The sequence below is a fragment of the Lentinus tigrinus genome, assembly GCF_003813185.1.
Source record: "Lentinus tigrinus ALCF2SS1-7 unplaced genomic scaffold L226scaffold_30, whole genome shotgun sequence".
Classification (NCBI taxonomy): domain Eukaryota; kingdom Fungi; phylum Basidiomycota; class Agaricomycetes; order Polyporales; family Polyporaceae; genus Lentinus; species Lentinus tigrinus.
This window is the reverse complement of record NW_027137939.1, coordinates 39,690-54,677: the sequence shown is the minus strand read 5'-3', so window position 1 is coordinate 54,677 and position 14,988 is coordinate 39,690. Positions and strand designations below refer to the sequence as shown.

The 14,988-nt window shown below is 56.8% G+C and overlaps 7 protein-coding genes across 7 annotated transcripts; 5 read left to right on the top strand and 2 right to left on the bottom strand.

Annotated features, from left to right (window-relative positions):
* Nucleotides 1-819: 819 nt before the first annotated feature.
* On the top strand, nucleotides 820-4,250 carry L226DRAFT_547378 (uncharacterized protein; the record flags this gene model as incomplete). Its single annotated transcript, XM_067682491.1, has 11 exons — nucleotides 820-1,769; nucleotides 1,821-1,971; nucleotides 2,024-2,199; nucleotides 2,250-2,349; nucleotides 2,404-2,824; nucleotides 2,887-3,187; nucleotides 3,241-3,382; nucleotides 3,432-3,557; nucleotides 3,612-3,808; nucleotides 3,860-4,091; nucleotides 4,143-4,250. The coding sequence occupies 11 exons, from the start codon at nucleotides 820-822 to the stop codon at nucleotides 4,248-4,250; spliced, it is 2,904 nt and encodes a 967-aa protein (XP_067531821.1).
* Nucleotides 4,251-4,424: 174 nt separating this feature from the next.
* Nucleotides 4,425-4,932, top strand: L226DRAFT_468910 (uncharacterized protein; the record flags this gene model as incomplete). Its single annotated transcript, XM_067676170.1, has 2 exons — nucleotides 4,425-4,461; nucleotides 4,523-4,932. 2 exons carry the CDS (start codon nucleotides 4,425-4,427, stop codon nucleotides 4,930-4,932), a joined length of 447 nt encoding a protein of 148 aa, XP_067531820.1.
* Nucleotides 4,933-5,321: 389 nt separating this feature from the next.
* Nucleotides 5,322-5,526, bottom strand: L226DRAFT_538121 (uncharacterized protein). Its single transcript, XM_067681427.1, has one exon. The coding sequence runs from the start codon at nucleotides 5,511-5,513 to the stop codon at nucleotides 5,328-5,330; it is 186 nt and encodes a 61-aa protein (XP_067531819.1). The 5' UTR covers nucleotides 5,514-5,526; the 3' UTR covers nucleotides 5,322-5,327.
* Nucleotides 5,527-6,878: 1,352 nt separating this feature from the next.
* Nucleotides 6,879-8,633, top strand: L226DRAFT_513295 (DnaJ-domain-containing protein). The gene is made up of 6 exons (XM_067678368.1): nucleotides 6,879-7,036; nucleotides 7,088-7,311; nucleotides 7,370-7,445; nucleotides 7,499-7,907; nucleotides 7,965-8,235; nucleotides 8,297-8,633. The coding sequence occupies exons 1-6, from the start codon at nucleotides 6,949-6,951 to the stop codon at nucleotides 8,396-8,398; spliced, it is 1,170 nt and encodes a 389-aa protein (XP_067531818.1). The 5' UTR covers nucleotides 6,879-6,948; the 3' UTR covers nucleotides 8,399-8,633.
* A 166-nt stretch (nucleotides 8,634-8,799) lies between these two features.
* On the top strand, nucleotides 8,800-9,322 carry L226DRAFT_574013 (thioesterase; the record flags this gene model as incomplete). Its single annotated transcript, XM_067684961.1, has 2 exons — nucleotides 8,800-8,882; nucleotides 8,938-9,322. The coding sequence occupies 2 exons, from the start codon at nucleotides 8,800-8,802 to the stop codon at nucleotides 9,320-9,322; spliced, it is 468 nt and encodes a 155-aa protein (XP_067531817.1).
* Nucleotides 9,323-9,460: 138 nt separating this feature from the next.
* L226DRAFT_204988 (uncharacterized protein) lies at nucleotides 9,461-11,787 on the top strand. Its single transcript, XM_067672859.1, has 11 exons — nucleotides 9,461-9,779; nucleotides 9,833-9,897; nucleotides 9,955-10,008; nucleotides 10,061-10,144; nucleotides 10,199-10,269; nucleotides 10,321-10,437; nucleotides 10,496-10,559; nucleotides 10,612-10,676; nucleotides 10,734-10,821; nucleotides 10,884-11,474; nucleotides 11,531-11,787. Exons 1-11 carry the CDS (start codon nucleotides 9,599-9,601, stop codon nucleotides 11,582-11,584), a joined length of 1,434 nt encoding a protein of 477 aa, XP_067531816.1. The 5' UTR covers nucleotides 9,461-9,598; the 3' UTR covers nucleotides 11,585-11,787.
* Nucleotides 11,788-12,076: 289 nt separating this feature from the next.
* On the bottom strand, nucleotides 12,077-14,043 carry L226DRAFT_562365 (uncharacterized protein; the record flags this gene model as incomplete). The annotated part of the gene is made up of 18 exons (XM_067683499.1): nucleotides 12,077-12,268; nucleotides 12,325-12,382; nucleotides 12,435-12,462; nucleotides 12,518-12,530; nucleotides 12,591-12,637; nucleotides 12,693-12,793; nucleotides 12,845-12,884; nucleotides 12,943-12,955; nucleotides 13,022-13,033; nucleotides 13,089-13,113; nucleotides 13,169-13,203; nucleotides 13,264-13,289; nucleotides 13,353-13,378; nucleotides 13,430-13,447; nucleotides 13,573-13,636; nucleotides 13,695-13,736; nucleotides 13,795-13,887; nucleotides 13,946-14,043. The coding sequence occupies 18 exons, from the start codon at nucleotides 14,041-14,043 to the stop codon at nucleotides 12,213-12,215; spliced, it is 795 nt and encodes a 264-aa protein (XP_067531815.1). The 3' UTR covers nucleotides 12,077-12,212.
* Nucleotides 14,044-14,988: the final 945 nt, after the last annotated feature.

Sequence of the window (14,988 nt, the reverse complement as noted above, 5' to 3'; positions counted from 1 at the left end):
GGCAGCGCAGTACTTAACGCAGTCCTCGATGGCCTCGATGGCCAATTTACCTGCTCTCATCCCCCACGAGCACTTGCACGACGCTCTCGACCATTAACACAACGTCCACGACCTCTGCCACGACGTCCACGATCTCTGCCACGTCCTCCATGGCTCCCTCTGCCCCCGTCACCTACCCACCCGCTGCCCACCAGGCCGGCGCGGTCACCCACTCCCAGCCTGCACCCCTCCAAGCCATGTCTCTCGCCTCTCCCTCGCGCGACAGCATCCCCAAGCAGGAAGACAAGGCTGAGCGTATCCGTGGTGGCTGCATCCCGTGTCCAGTACGTCCTCCGCTGTTCTATTCTCCCCGTCTTCCCTCTCACCTCGTTCTCTGCAGGGCGGCGGCATGTGCTACATCATTCCCATCCCCTGCTGCTTCTGACCGCAGCACAGCCATCCTTCGCCATATCTCATACCCTACAATAGTCCGACGTCCCGCACACATACCATATATCGCTGCACCCCAGGTTCATGACGCACTTGCGGGCATAGGCCGTAATTTCCTCCAACTTGTTTGTACCATCCCGACAACGGACTGCTGTAGATGTAGCTCTAGTAACCCTCGCATCGTAATCCAATATGTTTTCGTCCCGTTGCACTCGTCAGGACGCTCATTTCGGTCGCTCACTCCGACCTCGGCGTTTCGCCTCCCTGCTCTGCAGCTCTCTCATCCACCACCACCACCACCACCTTCCCGCACTGCTTGATTTCCGATGCGTGAGTCGAGTTAGAAACAGAGTAGACACAGCGCGTTGTCTATAGGCCGTCTCTCACAAAATGGACAAGTTTGCAACTCTCGAGCCCGTTCGCTTGTACAACACTGGCCACGCTCCTTCCACACCTCCCTCAAACCGTTTCTCCTTCCACAAATCTGCCGCCATCCCCCCATCCTCCCACTCGCGCACCAAAAGTTATGCTCCATTCCAGCTCATCGGCCGCCTCCCCGTCGATCTCCATATCCACATCCTCACCTACCTCGCCGTCCCAGACATCCCCGCCTATGCACGTTGCTCTCGCGCACTCGCCAATCTCGCAAAAGATGAGCGCGTCTGGGAGGCACGCTGGAAGGCTTTCGGCGTAGAAAGGCACAAGCTCGCCGACGTTCTCGATGCTCTGGACGACAAGCAAAAGGTGCAGAACGGGCTCGACAAGACGAACCTCCCTCCGACCCTCGCGACCGAGAGCCTCGACGATGACTTTGGCGACTTTGCCTCCATCAACGCCCCCGCCGCAGAGATGGGTGACTTTGTCGGCTCATTCACCATCTCCCCCGCCGCGTTCACCCAAGGTCCGTCCTCCACCAAGACTTGCCGCGCGCAGTACATTCGTGCACACACGCTCCTCAAACCCCTCGTTCCCGCTCTCTCCTCCCCTCCCCACGCCGTCCTCTCCAATCTCTTTCCCTCTCCCGCCCCATCTCTCCGACACCAAGCCCACACCCTCCGCTTACTGTCCCTTTTCCTCTCACCACTCGTCAAGCCCCTCCGCAACTGGGAGACGCTCAGTGCTGCGCTCCGCGCCGCAGTCGATCGCTTTGAGGACGGCCTCCTCACCGCCTTTGACGTCGCCGATGGCAAGGGAGACGAGCATGGCATGGCCGAGGCCGCAGAGGCCAGCTGGGAGGTCTGGGACGGCTCAGGCGGCGAGTGGGAGCTTGGAAAGGTATGGGCGGAGAAGCTCGAGATATTCTACGAGCAGAGCAAGTGGAAACCTCTCGATAACTTCACGTACGTCCCCTCTCCTTGGTAGCATGCTGCTCACTGCTTATTTGCGCGCAGCAAGGACTCCGAGCTCGACTTTACAGCCATGGACGAGTTCATCGCTGAGATACTGGCCGCGCTGCAAGAACACGGCTCTCGCGCTGTCCGTGTATTCCCGCCCGAAGCAAATGTACTAGTCTCCTTCGCAGACCGTTTAGCCAATGAAGTGGTGAGTGTCCGTGGACCGATTGTCTTGCACAAACATTCATCAAGACCGCTAGGTAGGAGAGTATATCTCTTCTCTGCTCACACGCGCGCGAGAGATATCCAACGAGATATTCCTCAAGGCCTGTGCCGCGAGCTTCAAGGAGGCATGGCGTATGGTGGACACCATTCTGCAAGTCGCCGCGACAAGAGCAGACTTTCAGCTACCAAAGACCAAAGCCGAGGACGTCGTGTAGGTCATGTCCCGCCTGCCACATGCGTATTCTCCTCACACCATTGCAGATACCGTATGTTCGAGCCGAACATGGACGAGTACCTCGACGAGGAGGTTGAATATGTCAAGCAAAGCTTCGAGATGACTTGCCGATCATGGGAGAAGCAGGTACTTTTCGTCCCCGTACTTAACACGTACCGCTCTCATATTGCTCATCTCTAGCTCTCGGAGCACCGCGCAGCAACAGGCACACCAGCCAACACGGAGCACGCCCGCTTCCTCGGCTCACACAACCCCGCCCAAGTCAAGCGCACTGTCCTCGCTTCCTTCACGGACGTGCTTCTCCTTCCCGTTACCATCGTCCCGCGCGCCGTCGGCGCGGCGATCACTACCGGCAGCAGCGCCGCGGTGCAGGGCATCCAGATGCTTAACCCTCAGCGGTGGGGCGGAACGGGTGCAATGGGGCAGGGCGGCGGCGCGTTCCCGTTTGCGCGGATGCCCTCTTGGGGTGCGAACGGGAAGGATGGATACCAGCGGGACTTTGAAAAAGGTGGCGGGGATGGGATGTTGTTTGATATCGGCGCCGACGAGGACGAGGAGGCAGAGGTTGTCAACGAGAAGCCAAGCGAGAAAACCCCGCGGTGTGCGTATTTTCGCTCCTCCGAGAAGTGATCTCTTGACTTATGGCTCGATTCGCACACGCAGCCTCTCTTACTGTGTCGGTCACGACCGATGACTCGAGCAGTACCACGCCGACGTCTCTGCAGTCCACGCGAGTTTCCACACCCAACCCGAATGCGGCAGGCTTAGACAACCTTGACCTGCTGCTCTCTCTAGACACGGCGCTGGAACTCATCCACGCCGACCGTGACTCGCTGAAGCGCGCGGAGACGTTCTCGGGCTATCCTGGGTCGTATGGCCACAGGGTACGTGATACGATCGAGGAGATCTTCGTCCTACTCTTGCAGGCTCTGGGCGAACGTCACATCAAGCCGGGCTTCCAGACGTACGTAGGCGTACTTTCGCAACGGCGCTGCTTCTGAGCTAACCATACGCCAGTGCCATCGATCAGATGAGGTCGTACAAGCCAGCTGAGCACGACGAGACCAAAAGCGTCGCGCCGCTCCTCCAGTTCTTTGAGCTGGTGCACATTGGAGACACAATGCAGTCGATGATACAGGTGTACTTTGACAAAGAGCTGGTGGGTGGCCCCAGTTAGTCGAGCTATATCATACTAACCTATCCCTCAGGCCCCGCACATAGACAAGACCGACTTTCTAAACCCCGTGGTGCGGGAAAAGAAGCACTTCGAGGATGTGCTGGATGACAGCGTCGCGGGCGGGCTTAATGCAGCCACAGACGCGCTGATGAACCAGGCACGTCGGTCTAGTCTGTGTAGTCATCTTCATACTGACAGCTCTGCTGCGCAGGTCGAGCATATCATCCAGAAGCTGACCAAACCTCGGGAGTACTACCCACCGGAGGACAGTCCGCTTGAGCTCGGACCCACGGAGGGATGTCGAGAGGCGATCAAGTGTCTACAGATGCACTGCCAGCTGCTCAAGGGCAGCACGAGCAAAGAAGTGCTGGAGGTGTTCTACCAGGAGGTTGGGATCCGTCTCATTGCGTAAGTTCCGTCGTCGCCGGCAGCTTGGGCCGCAGCTCACTGTGTGCGCAGTATCCTCCAGAAGCACATCAAGCGGCAGATTATCTCCTTGAACGGCGGCTTCCAGATTATAGCGGACCTGAACGCGTACCACACCTTCATCACGTCGCTGCGGGTGACTAGTATCATCTCCGACTTTGCGTACCTGAAGATGTTGGGCCACGTCTACGTCGTCGAGGATGCCAAAGACCTTGCGCAAATCGTGCGAGACGTGACGCGATACGGCGGCGCGTACCGGCCAGAGGTATGTACCCAGCCCGTTCGGTTGGGATATTGGCTAACCACGGGTGTGTAGGACATCTACGAGTTCATCCAGCGGCGGTCTGACTGGAAGAAGATCGAGAAGACGGTGGACAAGACGATGTACAACCTGTCTTTCAAGGAGGACTGCGTTGTGTGCTGACCGGCTGTGACGTCACGGCGACTCCGGCGCAGTGACCATCGCGAGGCGCCGGACGCGGGCTCCTTAAAGCATCCTGCTCTCCTCCTCCTCTTTCTTCTCATCCTGCACCCCCTGCGCACACGCCGCTCGCGCACCCACACCACTCGAACACTCCTACGCACACATCCCCGAGCCATGTCCATTCCCGAGTTCTCTCTCCGCCTCCAGGAAGGTACGCGTCTCCGAGCCACTGCATCCGATAACGACCCGCTCAGGCCGAACCACTACTGCAGGCATCACCGGAGGCTTCGCGCCCCCAACTCCCAACCAAATCGTGACCATCACCGGCATTCCGACCCAGAACCTCCTGAACATCACCGCCGCCGTCCGTCCCAAGGGCACGCCGTCCTTGCAGGAGGCAGTCCCCAAGTCCATCTCCTCGCAGAACGACCACACCGCCGCGCTCGTCACGGAGCTGCGCTCGATCCTGCAGAATATCCCCACCGAGTCGCCTCCCGGGAGCGAGGATATCTATGGGCTCGACACGAGCATCGCGTTTGGGTGCGATGACTTTATGTGGCAGAACGGTGGCCCGCAGGGGTGCGGGGGTGGCACAAGCACGGTGCACCCGACGGAGGAGCAGAAGGCCCAGTTCAAGCGGGCCGTGGAGATTGTCAAGGAGCTTCAGGCCAAGGATGCTTAGACGCGTTCGTTCGCGCACTCTCGGAATGGGATGGGGGACTACGGAGCTGATCTGGTGAGATCGCAGATATCTCGTGTAATCTTGTTGTATACCACCACACCACATAATGTACAAGCGTCGCAGCGCATCGATAGCGGAACATCACACGGCATCAAGAAGCTCGCACCAACACCCTTTCATCCTCACACCTCGGCAGCTTCCCCACCCATCTTGAGTCCTCCCACAACTGCGCCGCCTTCCCTGACCAAACTGTCTCTAACCCCGTTGAGGTTCTGCTCGTGCTCCGTAAGCACCGCACGATGCTCAGAGATCGACTTATGGAACGACGCGAACAGGGCCAGTTTCGTGCTGTGACACAGTTGGATGAAAACGGCAATCATAAGGCATGCGTGCACTCACCTCATATGGTCCTTGACCTGCATACACAGCCAAGTCAGCATGGTTTCACGCGCAACACGGTGACATACTTCGTCGATCAGGTTGGAGAATTTCCCGGCCAGTTCTGCGGTAGCAATCATTGAGAACGCGCGAGACAAGATGCCACTGAACCCACCGTCGGCACCCTTTGTCCACTCCTCCATGGAGCACTCGGACCACTTGATCCGCGCCTGAGTGTACGCGTCGGCGTGTGCCTCCACACAGATGTCTAGGTCTTGTCCAAGCAGCCGGTAGAGAGCTTGCTTCGAATCGTCGCCGGCGATCTTGCGAGCAGGCGGAGGCGGCACGTTCTGCGCGGGAGTCGCGGTCCGCTCGAACTCTCCGCCCGGGAACCGCGCAGGCGTACGCCGGCCACCGAATGGTGAGGCGTACTCGTCCTAGGTAGGTGAAGGCACGGCCGAAGCTCGGCGCTAGTTGACGTACCTGAGAAGGAGCCATTTTGTATCTCTTGGCACCCGTCCCGTACTCGTACTCGTCCTCCTCCGCAGCGCGGTCAGGGCGCTTGGAGACCCTGCGTATGACCTGAGTAAAGTGCGGACTCTCAGCGTGTCCAGAGTCCTCAAAGTCTTCGACGTAGTCGCCAGAGTAGCTGCCTTGCGAGTGAGGGTCCATCGGCGGGGCCATCTGTTGGATCTTGCGCGGGCTGGCGGTCCCGTCTTCTTCATCGACTTCGTGTATGCTAGCCAGAGACGGGTGTGAGGAAGAGCGCGGAGCGCGGTGGCCAGAGATCACACGGGCGTCCATGAAGCGGAAAGTGTCCGAAGGCTGAGCGGAGGGAGGCCTGGCTGGCAAATCCTTCATTTCGCGAGTAGGGCCTTGAGCAGTGGTGACTATATGCGCATTGTTCGGGCTGAGATCGTCGGTGTCGACCGGGTGTTGCATCTGGGGAGGGGCAGGAGAGCGGAAGACGCTGATAGAATTGAGACCTGCGTTGGGAAAGAACGGAGAGGAAGGACGGGGAGCAGCAAGATGCTTGTGTTGAGCAGACGAGAATGGCTTGGGAGAGCGCGTGAGCATAGCTGAGCCGTCGACAGAGGAGCGGTGCCTGTTGTTGCGCGAGCTGGGCGGGCCTTGAGCTTGAGGGCCGTTGTTGGCTTTTCCGAGGCCAGAGAGATTGAGAGGCTTGAACTTTGCAGAAGAAGAGGCATGAGCAGCAGAGCCATCGGCGCTGTGGGAGTTGTCGGCGCTGGGTATATGCGCGTCGGGGTTGAGGAGACCATTCGGGCGGAATGGCTCGTAGCCAGCAGGCGGCGGCGAGGGAAGCTTGTCACTGGTGGGAGCGGGGGCGGGGGCGGGGCGGGGCACAAAAGGGGCTCTTGCGCTCATTGTCGGTGTCGTCGTTGGTGTCGTCGTCGTCGTTGTGGTCGTCGTCGTCCGAGTCGCCGTGGTCATCGAGGCGAGGAGTGGGCCGGCATCCACCGCACCTCCCATAAGTGGGTGATGGCAGACGTCTGGCGAAAACGACTGGGAAATTTTTGCGGCGAAGAGGTAGCGCCCGTACGGTCGTGCTGCTGCTCTCCGCGATCTCTGCTAACTCATTCTCGGCCTCAAGACTTTCTGAAGACGACTAAAAGTGCGATGGCAACCGTCGTTGAACTGCCCGTTGTGCCCCCACCATTGCCCGCAAGCTGGGCACCACCCGCGGCGTCGGGCAAGTCGGTTTCGCGTAGGTATCGGTAGATCTGTCCGAAGTAACAGGAACTGAACTCCAGAGAAGCCCTCGTCGAGCGCAAGCTGCTCCCAGCTGGCCAGGCCTACCTTGCACACGTCCAGAGGGCAGTCCACAATCTCTCCTTCGAGGAGCACGACAAGCACGCAGAGCAGGAGCAGAAACGCTTAGCCGCACTCAACGGTGCCGGCTCCTCCGTCGAGGACGATCTCGGAGTCGGCGAGGAGGAGGAGCCCGAAGAGTTGCTTTCGCTCGATCCCAAGGAGTGGAAGGTACGTTCCCCTTATCCTTGTTTCGCTTTCAGATCGTATCACGAACGTATGCCCGTAGAAACAAGATCACTATGCCGTCCTTGGTCTCTCTCATCTGCGGTACAAGGCCACCGAGGAGCAGATCAAGATCGCACGTACGTATCCACCGGGTCCGATGCCCTTCTCTCGTACTGAGCCGCCCCTGCAGACCGCAAAAAGGTGCTCAAGCACCACCCCGACAAGAAGGCCGGCGCCGTCGGCGACTCCAACGACGACGCCTTCTTCAAGTGCATCCAAAAAGCTTTCGAGGTCCTCACAAACCCCGAGCGCCGCCGCCAGTTCGACTCCGTCGACCCCTACTACGACCTCCTCGAGGCCGACGTCCCCTCCCAGTCCCAGGTCACAAAGCACAAGAACCCCGAAAAGTACTTCTTTACATCCTTCGGCCCCGTCTTCGAGCGCGAGGCCCGTTTCAGCAAGAAGCAGCCTGTCCCCATGCTCGGCTCCTACGACGACCCGAAGGAGACGGTGGAGGCCTTCTACGACTTTTGGTACAACTTTGACAGCTGGAGGAGCTTCGAGTACCTCGACAAGGAGGTCAACGAGGGTAGCGACAAGTGCGTGTACGCGTTTCTGTCTCTCTTGACCCGCTTCTGACATAGCTGCACATACAGCCGCGACGACAAGCGGTACACTGAGAAGAAGAACAAGTCTGAGCGTGCGCGGCGCAAGAAGGAGGACACGGCGCGTCTGCGCGGGATTGTTGACACCGCGCTCGCGGTCGACCCCCGCATCAAGCGCATCCGGCAAGAGGAGAAGGAGGCGCGTGAGGCCAAGAAGCGCAACAAGGGTGGCGTGAACGGTAGCGTAGACGCTAAGCAGAAGGCCGAGGAGGAGAAGCGCAAGGCCGAAGAGGAGGCAAAGAAGAAGGAGGAAGAGGAGAAGGTGTGTATTCACGCCCTACGTCTTGGAAGTGTTGCGTCGCTGACTGGGATGTGTGTGTTAGATTGCGCGGGCAGAGGCGAAGAAGGCAAAGGCGGCGGCTGCGAACGCTGCAAAGAAGGCACGGCGACAAGCTCGTGCGGCCGAGGAGGGAGCCACGGCGTAATGTCTGTGCTCGTGTCTCTGTTGTCCTCATCGTCCCTCTCTTCATCGGTTTTTACTTTGCGTCCCATCTGTCGTCCTATGGTCTGCAGTGTGCAACATGGCGCCTGTTCAGACACTCCGACCGCTGCCCCTGCACGTACTGTATACCTCACTCTGTTGCACTACTTAGACGCGCATGTGCTAGACTCATTTGATGTAGCCCTCATCGATTCGCAATGCATTTCATGTCTCCCAGTACCGTGTCCTCTTCAAGCGCCCATACCGGTGACCGCGGGCCGATGCCGACTTGAGGTTCAAGTTGAACGCTGAGCTTGCTCTTCACGACGAGCATCGAGCGAAAGGCAAGTCTCGGCAAATGTTCCCCCAGGCTAGCCCCTGACATATATGCGTCAGCCTGCAGACATGTCCCAGGCGACAGACGCAAAGGTGCTCAAAGAGAGACGGCGGACAGACTACCCGTTCTTCCTCTCCTACCGCACTCGCTGGTCCGTGCTAACCCACCCCTGCTCAGCAGCGACTGCACACTGACACGCCTCACAGGATTGACAACGACCAGTACTCTCACATCAACAACTCGGTCTACTACCACCTCTTCGACTCTGTCGTCAACGCATACCTCATCCAACACGCCCACCTCTCGCCTGCGACCTCGCCCCAGATCGGTCTCGTCGTCTCGTCATATTCCCACTTCTTCTCTCCCCTCTCCTTTCCAGCAGTCCTCGACCTGGGCCTGAGGGTCACCACGCTCGGCTCGAGCTCCGTCTCGTACGAGGTCGCGGTCTTTGAGGAGGGCGCCGACATTCCCAGCGTCGTTGGGGGTTATACACACGTCTTCGTCGACCGTCATACCCGCAAGAGCGCATCCATCACCCCGAATACGCGCTCCGGGCTTGAGAAGCTGCTGTCGCCCTCGTCCAAACTTTGATCTGACTTGCTAGGTACTGACGATATAATGCCAGTTGTATGCTAGACTGCCACAAATGCTGCGAGAATCTGGGTGCTCGTTGGCACCCGATAGCTTCGCAGTTTGTCGCTTCTCCGGGAACGTAGGTTGACCATGTCTGCAGCGGTCAGATCTTCAGAGGGAGAGCCCATGTCGGATGGGTCACGTGTGTCCAAATGAAATTGCAAACGACGCGCCACTCGCCTCGTTGCCTTCAATCGCGACGACGAGTACGACGAGCGCCGTCTTTACGACTCCATGAGCTTTCTACAAGACAGCGCCGCCAAGGTCGAAGCATGGATCACTGAACGCGAGAGGAGCGATACAAATCCCGTCGACCCTCGTCGCAAGACCCCCCAAGGAGAGCTCAAATCTCCCAAGTTTGTCAAGTTCCATATGCTTGACAGCGGCGAGGGCTGCGATGAAATATTCTGGGAAGGTGATATTGGACTGTTGTTCCCGAAGAGCTTTCACTGAATTTTCTTCGTCCAGATCCTCGCGATTTCATCCCGAGGCGGGGTAGGAACGATTGGATCGACTCCTGGGGAATCTATCCAGTCCGTGTTCGCTTCTTCCGCTCATGCATCTGTGATAATTTACATGCTTTCTCGCAGCATGATCGAAGAGGTGCTCGCGACGTGGACGGTATGCGCATATTCGAGCGCACGGTCAGTGGCGTCGTGTTCCTCCGATGTCCACCTGCCTGATGGACCACCTCAGCATGTTACACAATTGATCTATCGAGATGAGGATAAGTTACCTCTCCCTGAAATTCAATTCATCAATGTCCTCATTGATAAGAAGGTGGCTCTGATATGAGCGTTGCGTACGCTTCAGTACTCTAACGCACACGGGCAGGTGTCACAACTCAAGCAGGCCGACCTCGGAGACCTCCCTCAGAGAGACTACACCCTATATATCTCACTCCCGTATGTGAAAAGCTCTGTATCGCTATGGCTACACCTAACATTGCCATGTAGCTTCATAGATGACCCTCACGATAACAAGGTGGACAGATACTGGCGTCGCGTCCGGGTCTCTGGTGGTCTTCCCTTATCCGTCTTTGCAGACAAGATAATCACTCCGCTTTGGGGATGGTGTGCATACTGATCCTTGCTCTCCCTCGCCTTGACTCAATTGCGGTCTTTGCGACAGGATGCGCAACCTACACGCCCACATCTTCCACGACTTCAAGGATGGAGCGCTCTTCGGACCAAAGGTAATGTTTACAGTCCGCACCAGCGACACCCTTGCTCATTCCAGCTACGCAGGACTGCAATTCTGTCGATATGATGCATCTGGACAAGTCTGGATACAAGTACATCCCGGAAGACGAGTATATGCCCACACCTTTACTCAACCTTCTCAATTACTGAGTCTTGCGTGTGGGTAGATATTCGATCGCATATATCTTGCGCTCACCGGGAGACGTCATGGGATACCACTACGACTTTGGAGACAACTGGTTCGTAGACATCAAGGTGCGTCTGAGCTGTTCCACCTATTGTTCATGTCATCTTTTGTCGCTAACCTCTCATCACAGCTCGAGGAAATCGCCTCTAAAGAGGACAGCACCGGCGCAGTAGTTGTGCTTGACGGTGCAGGCGGCATCCCGCCGGATGGTGAGCAGACCGGCACCTTCTCCTGGGCCCACTATCTGCAGCAAGCCTCCCGCTCGCCAGCCGGCAAGCGCAAGGCTGTCGAAGTCCTGTTCGGTACTGCCAACTACGCCAAGAAACTTCCGCCGTCAAACGCTCTCACATACGACTTTGACGCGTTTGACCTCGATGGTACTCGCCGCGCTGTCCGCGAAGCGCTCGATAGCAAAGCCAGCCTGCCGTACGCCAGCAAGAAGTTCGTCACCCCTCTTGGAGATCGGACACTCGAGAGCATGCTTGACGATGAGGCCGTCCTGTCGCGTCTCGGCATGAGTTTGAAGGATCTAAAGAAGGGCGTGGCGCTCGCTCAGACGCCGTTGAGTGGGTCAAGCCGGACGTTCATGGAGGAGGGAGTGAGTATCAGCAGGAAGGACAACCCAGGGAACACGGCGTGCGCATACTGCGGGAGTCCGAAGGATTTGAAGGCGTGTGCAGCTTGCGGGCAGCGATACTACTGCGGCAAGGAATGCCAAAGGGTGTGTGGTCTTCCGTCAGATTGTCTGCACAGACTTGATGATTACCTTGACTGCAGGCGCATTGGAAAGAGGGGCACAAGCGTGAGTGCAAGAGCGCGAAGAGGAAATGAGTCGATCTAGTCTTTGCTGTATGTTTGCGCAGCATCAAAGTTGCGCATGTCCGAAGACGCCGTACGTGCCAGCTGGTATCTCATTTCGGGTTCAGCGGTGTTCCGAGTTGTCGCGATGAAGTCAGGCCTCGAGGCCACACCGAGCGTGGTCATGTCTCGTTTCCATTCAGCCTTTCCACTGACAGAGCTCTCAGCGCGGCATCGCCGTGAATGGATCACGTTCTACCGCTTTCCTAGTAGTTGGAGATTTACATCGGCCAGTAAGTCAAACTATGTCCTCGACTTGCCTCACGAAGCCGTCTCCGTTGCCCTTGATATGCAGGACTTCTCCGCTCTTCCTCCTCTCTCCCACAACGCCGAGCTCGACACCTTCGCACCCCGACGTGCACCCGGAGTCGGGATTCGATGACTTCTGTAGCTTCATCAGCCAGACGGTCCCCTGCTTCGTTTGTCAACCTCCGATTCACCCACCTGTGTAAATCTGCTCCGAAACGCGCTCAAACTCATCGGCTGCTGGGTCCCCTGGAATTTGATCGACGTCGTGAACGGGCTCATCGGATCCACGTCCGTCACGTCCGTGCTACCCAGCCAGTTCCGCATGAGCAGCCTACGATCGTCTTCGGTCAGTTCACGAAACTTTTTTCGAAGGACTCGTGTACGAGATCAGCATCGAGATTGCCGCAGCTGCCTCACCCTGTCAGTACATCTGTAGACTTCCCATCCCAAAGGCGAACGCGTACTCTTTGTCAGGATAACGCTTATCGGCCAGAAGATGTACGTTTTCGGCCACAACGCTGACTATCAACGCTCATCAGTCCTCTTTCCCTACAAAAACGTTCACCTTACTCGCCAATATTATGCTGATCACTTGGAAGAATCTTCCGTGAGAGAGCATCAGCGACTTTCTTGCGCGCGAAAAGTGCGGCTTCGTACGTTATGATAAACCCTGCAGAACACCATGATCAGCAACACCCCACAGCAATCCTCCAGCGAGCTTGTGACGCACCCGTGGTAAACGTGTATCGTACGAGCACGTCCAGCGTCCAGTTCGTCCTGTCATAATACAGGGCTCAGAAAGCAGAAAAATGTTTCCCACCTCCCAACGCACCTCTTGATCCCCGTCCGGCTCTTCCGCAGCACATATATAAGAACACTCGTAATCATCAGGTCCCCGCACCCGTATAGCCCGGATCCGAGTGTCAACAGCCACTGATGTCGTGTGGTAAATTCGCTGCCAACGTCTCGATAATAAAAACAGACCGTTTTTCCAATAAAAGCCTCCAGATTAGGAGCGTTCCACCTTGACGTGTTCGCAACATCAGGTAGGGTGTCAAGACATAGTACTCGGATGCTCGTACCTGCTCAACAGCGCTTCCAACCATCGTCTCAGCGTAAGCAAGCATAATCGGCTGCTACTCGTACGAGACGGATACTCACAGAGGTAACACCCTACGGATGATACGCTAGGTCAGAGGCAGGACTCTCAAAGTATGAGTTCACGTACCCAACCATGCTGCATCAAGTACCACCTGCACAAGCGAAGACGTTAGCGAGAGGATTGGAGCGTTGCATCGATGTGCCTACTGTCATGATGACAAGCACTCGGTATTGAGGGCTAACTGCAGGTGGATAACATGGTCAAGATAGCCGGCTTGCCGGCAGGGGCGCTACTGACGTACCCAGCCAAACACGTCGCATGAAGAAGCTAAGTTGTAGAATACATCAGCCGTCAGAGCAGGATCAAGCTCAAAATAGTGGGCGGGCTTACCATTCCGTCAGAGCGGCGGAGCCGACCTTGGTATGAGAGTTAGTCAGACCTCAACCTATAACTGAGTGTGTACTCACGCCCGTTATCAGGTAGATCTGAAGTAATATCAACAAGTCAGCACAGGTCAGCTGTGTGCAGAAGCTACTCGCCTTGATAGACCTGTCGCCGAGTTACACCCCCGGGTCAGCGCTGTGGTGACATGACATATAAAGAAACGGACTGACCAGACAGGAGGCTCTTCGAGCGCAAGAGGGTTGTAGTAGTTGACAACCATCATGTTCAAGCTGCCGACGACGCTCTTCAAGACCCAGCACACGGCCATGATCGTCATGACGAGCTCACCATTGGTGGACGTTGAGCACGCTGTTGAAAGTCTCGATAATCCTGCGATCGTCAGCCATGTCTCATACCACATTTTACACCCGCAACTATATAAACTTACATAACCGCGGAGACCCAGGTCTTCAAGAGGAGAGTGTCATTAGGATAGAGACGGAAGTACCGGATGCTTTGGTGGATCAACACTCCTTGTAGGCTGTGAAACGGTAACCTTCAGTCACTGTGCGTCCGTAAGGTGGCACTGTAGCACTCACATTAAGCCGGCAAAGGTGCCCAGGAGTATTGCGCCCAAGGTGTTATCCAGCGGGGGCAACGCGGGGGGCGGGGCCGGAGCTAGGGCAGTTGACTCCATGGGCAAGCGTAATGAATCACGTACTATCCTGTGCCCTTCGTCAGGGCTATGGTATGTATATATACGGCTCTGTTCAGGCTTCTTGATACGACGCTCATCTCATGGACCCACAATTCTCTCCTGCGCGAGGCGCCTGTGAGATGTTCTCAGCTACGACGACGCTGATACGCGGGTGACGAAGAGAAGCATGCTGCATGTGCTTGCCTTGTGATATAAGTCTTAGTACGCTTCTTGAGCTTGAGCCGTTGTGGTAGAGGACGCATTCGTGCTCTACGGTATAGGAGTCTCGTTGAGCGAAAACCTGGCTGAAAAGTCGCAACGTTATGAGTGCGTTAGGAGATCGAACAACAAGTAGCACAGTTCAATACAAGTTACTTACATATACACGAGGGTGGAAGGGAAGTCTGGAGTTCCGCTAGCCGATGACAGCCAGTGAAAGCACCTTGGTCTTCGGGCGCCACGCTGGCACAAGTCGGACTGCAAAATATATGCGCGGTGTGGTCTGCATCGATCACGAGTATCACCTTCTGAGGCCCTTTCCAGCGCAAGCCACAGCTGTAGTGAGCCGAGATCGCATGGCTGTGTGAGGACACTGAGGGGCGATTGCGAGCGCAGAAGAAGGACTCGTCGGAGTGTCCTCCTGAGATACTAGTACCGGTGGGATGCGGTGCACTGGTCAGATGTGGCCTAGACCGAAAGACTAGTTACACGACATCTGAAAACTTGTCCAGAATGAGTGGGAGGAGGATACTGCACGAGGGCGAGATGCAGGTCACCGACGCGTGACGTCACGCGTCAGTGGCTCGGCGACTGCACTGAGCGTTTCACTTGTGATCTCTTCCGCTTACTACCACCAGCATCTCTTCACGGTTCATCATATCCTCCTGAACGGTGGCCAAGAATCTTCAGCATAGAAACTCTACTTCCTAAGTTCATAGTTGGGTC

What these genes read in the sequence shown, in the direction of transcription:
- L226DRAFT_538121 (XM_067681427.1), bottom strand. Translation starts at nt 5,513, where the DNA reads ATGGAGGAGTGGACAAAGGGTGCCGACGGTGGGTTCAGTGGCATCTTG.
- L226DRAFT_513295 (XM_067678368.1), top strand. Translation starts at nt 6,949, where the DNA reads ATGGCAACCGTCGTTGAACTGCCCGTTGTGCCCCCACCATTGCCCGCA. An exon ending in TCGATCCCAAGGAGTGGAAG is followed by an intron (nt 7,312 to 7,369) that starts GTACGTTCCCCT and finishes GTATGCCCGTAG; the next exon opens with AAACAAGATCACTATGCCGT. An exon ending in AGAAGGAGGAAGAGGAGAAG is followed by an intron (nt 8,236 to 8,296) that starts GTGTGTATTCAC and finishes TGTGTGTGTTAG; the next exon opens with ATTGCGCGGGCAGAGGCGAA.
- L226DRAFT_204988 (XM_067672859.1), top strand. Translation starts at nt 9,599, where the DNA reads ATGAGCTTTCTACAAGACAGCGCCGCCAAGGTCGAAGCATGGATCACT. An exon ending in ACTCCTGGGGAATCTATCCA is followed by an intron (nt 9,898 to 9,954) that starts GTCCGTGTTCGC and finishes GCTTTCTCGCAG; the next exon opens with CATGATCGAAGAGGTGCTCG. An exon ending in TGCGCATATTCGAGCGCACG is followed by an intron (nt 10,009 to 10,060) that starts GTCAGTGGCGTC and finishes GGACCACCTCAG; the next exon opens with CATGTTACACAATTGATCTA.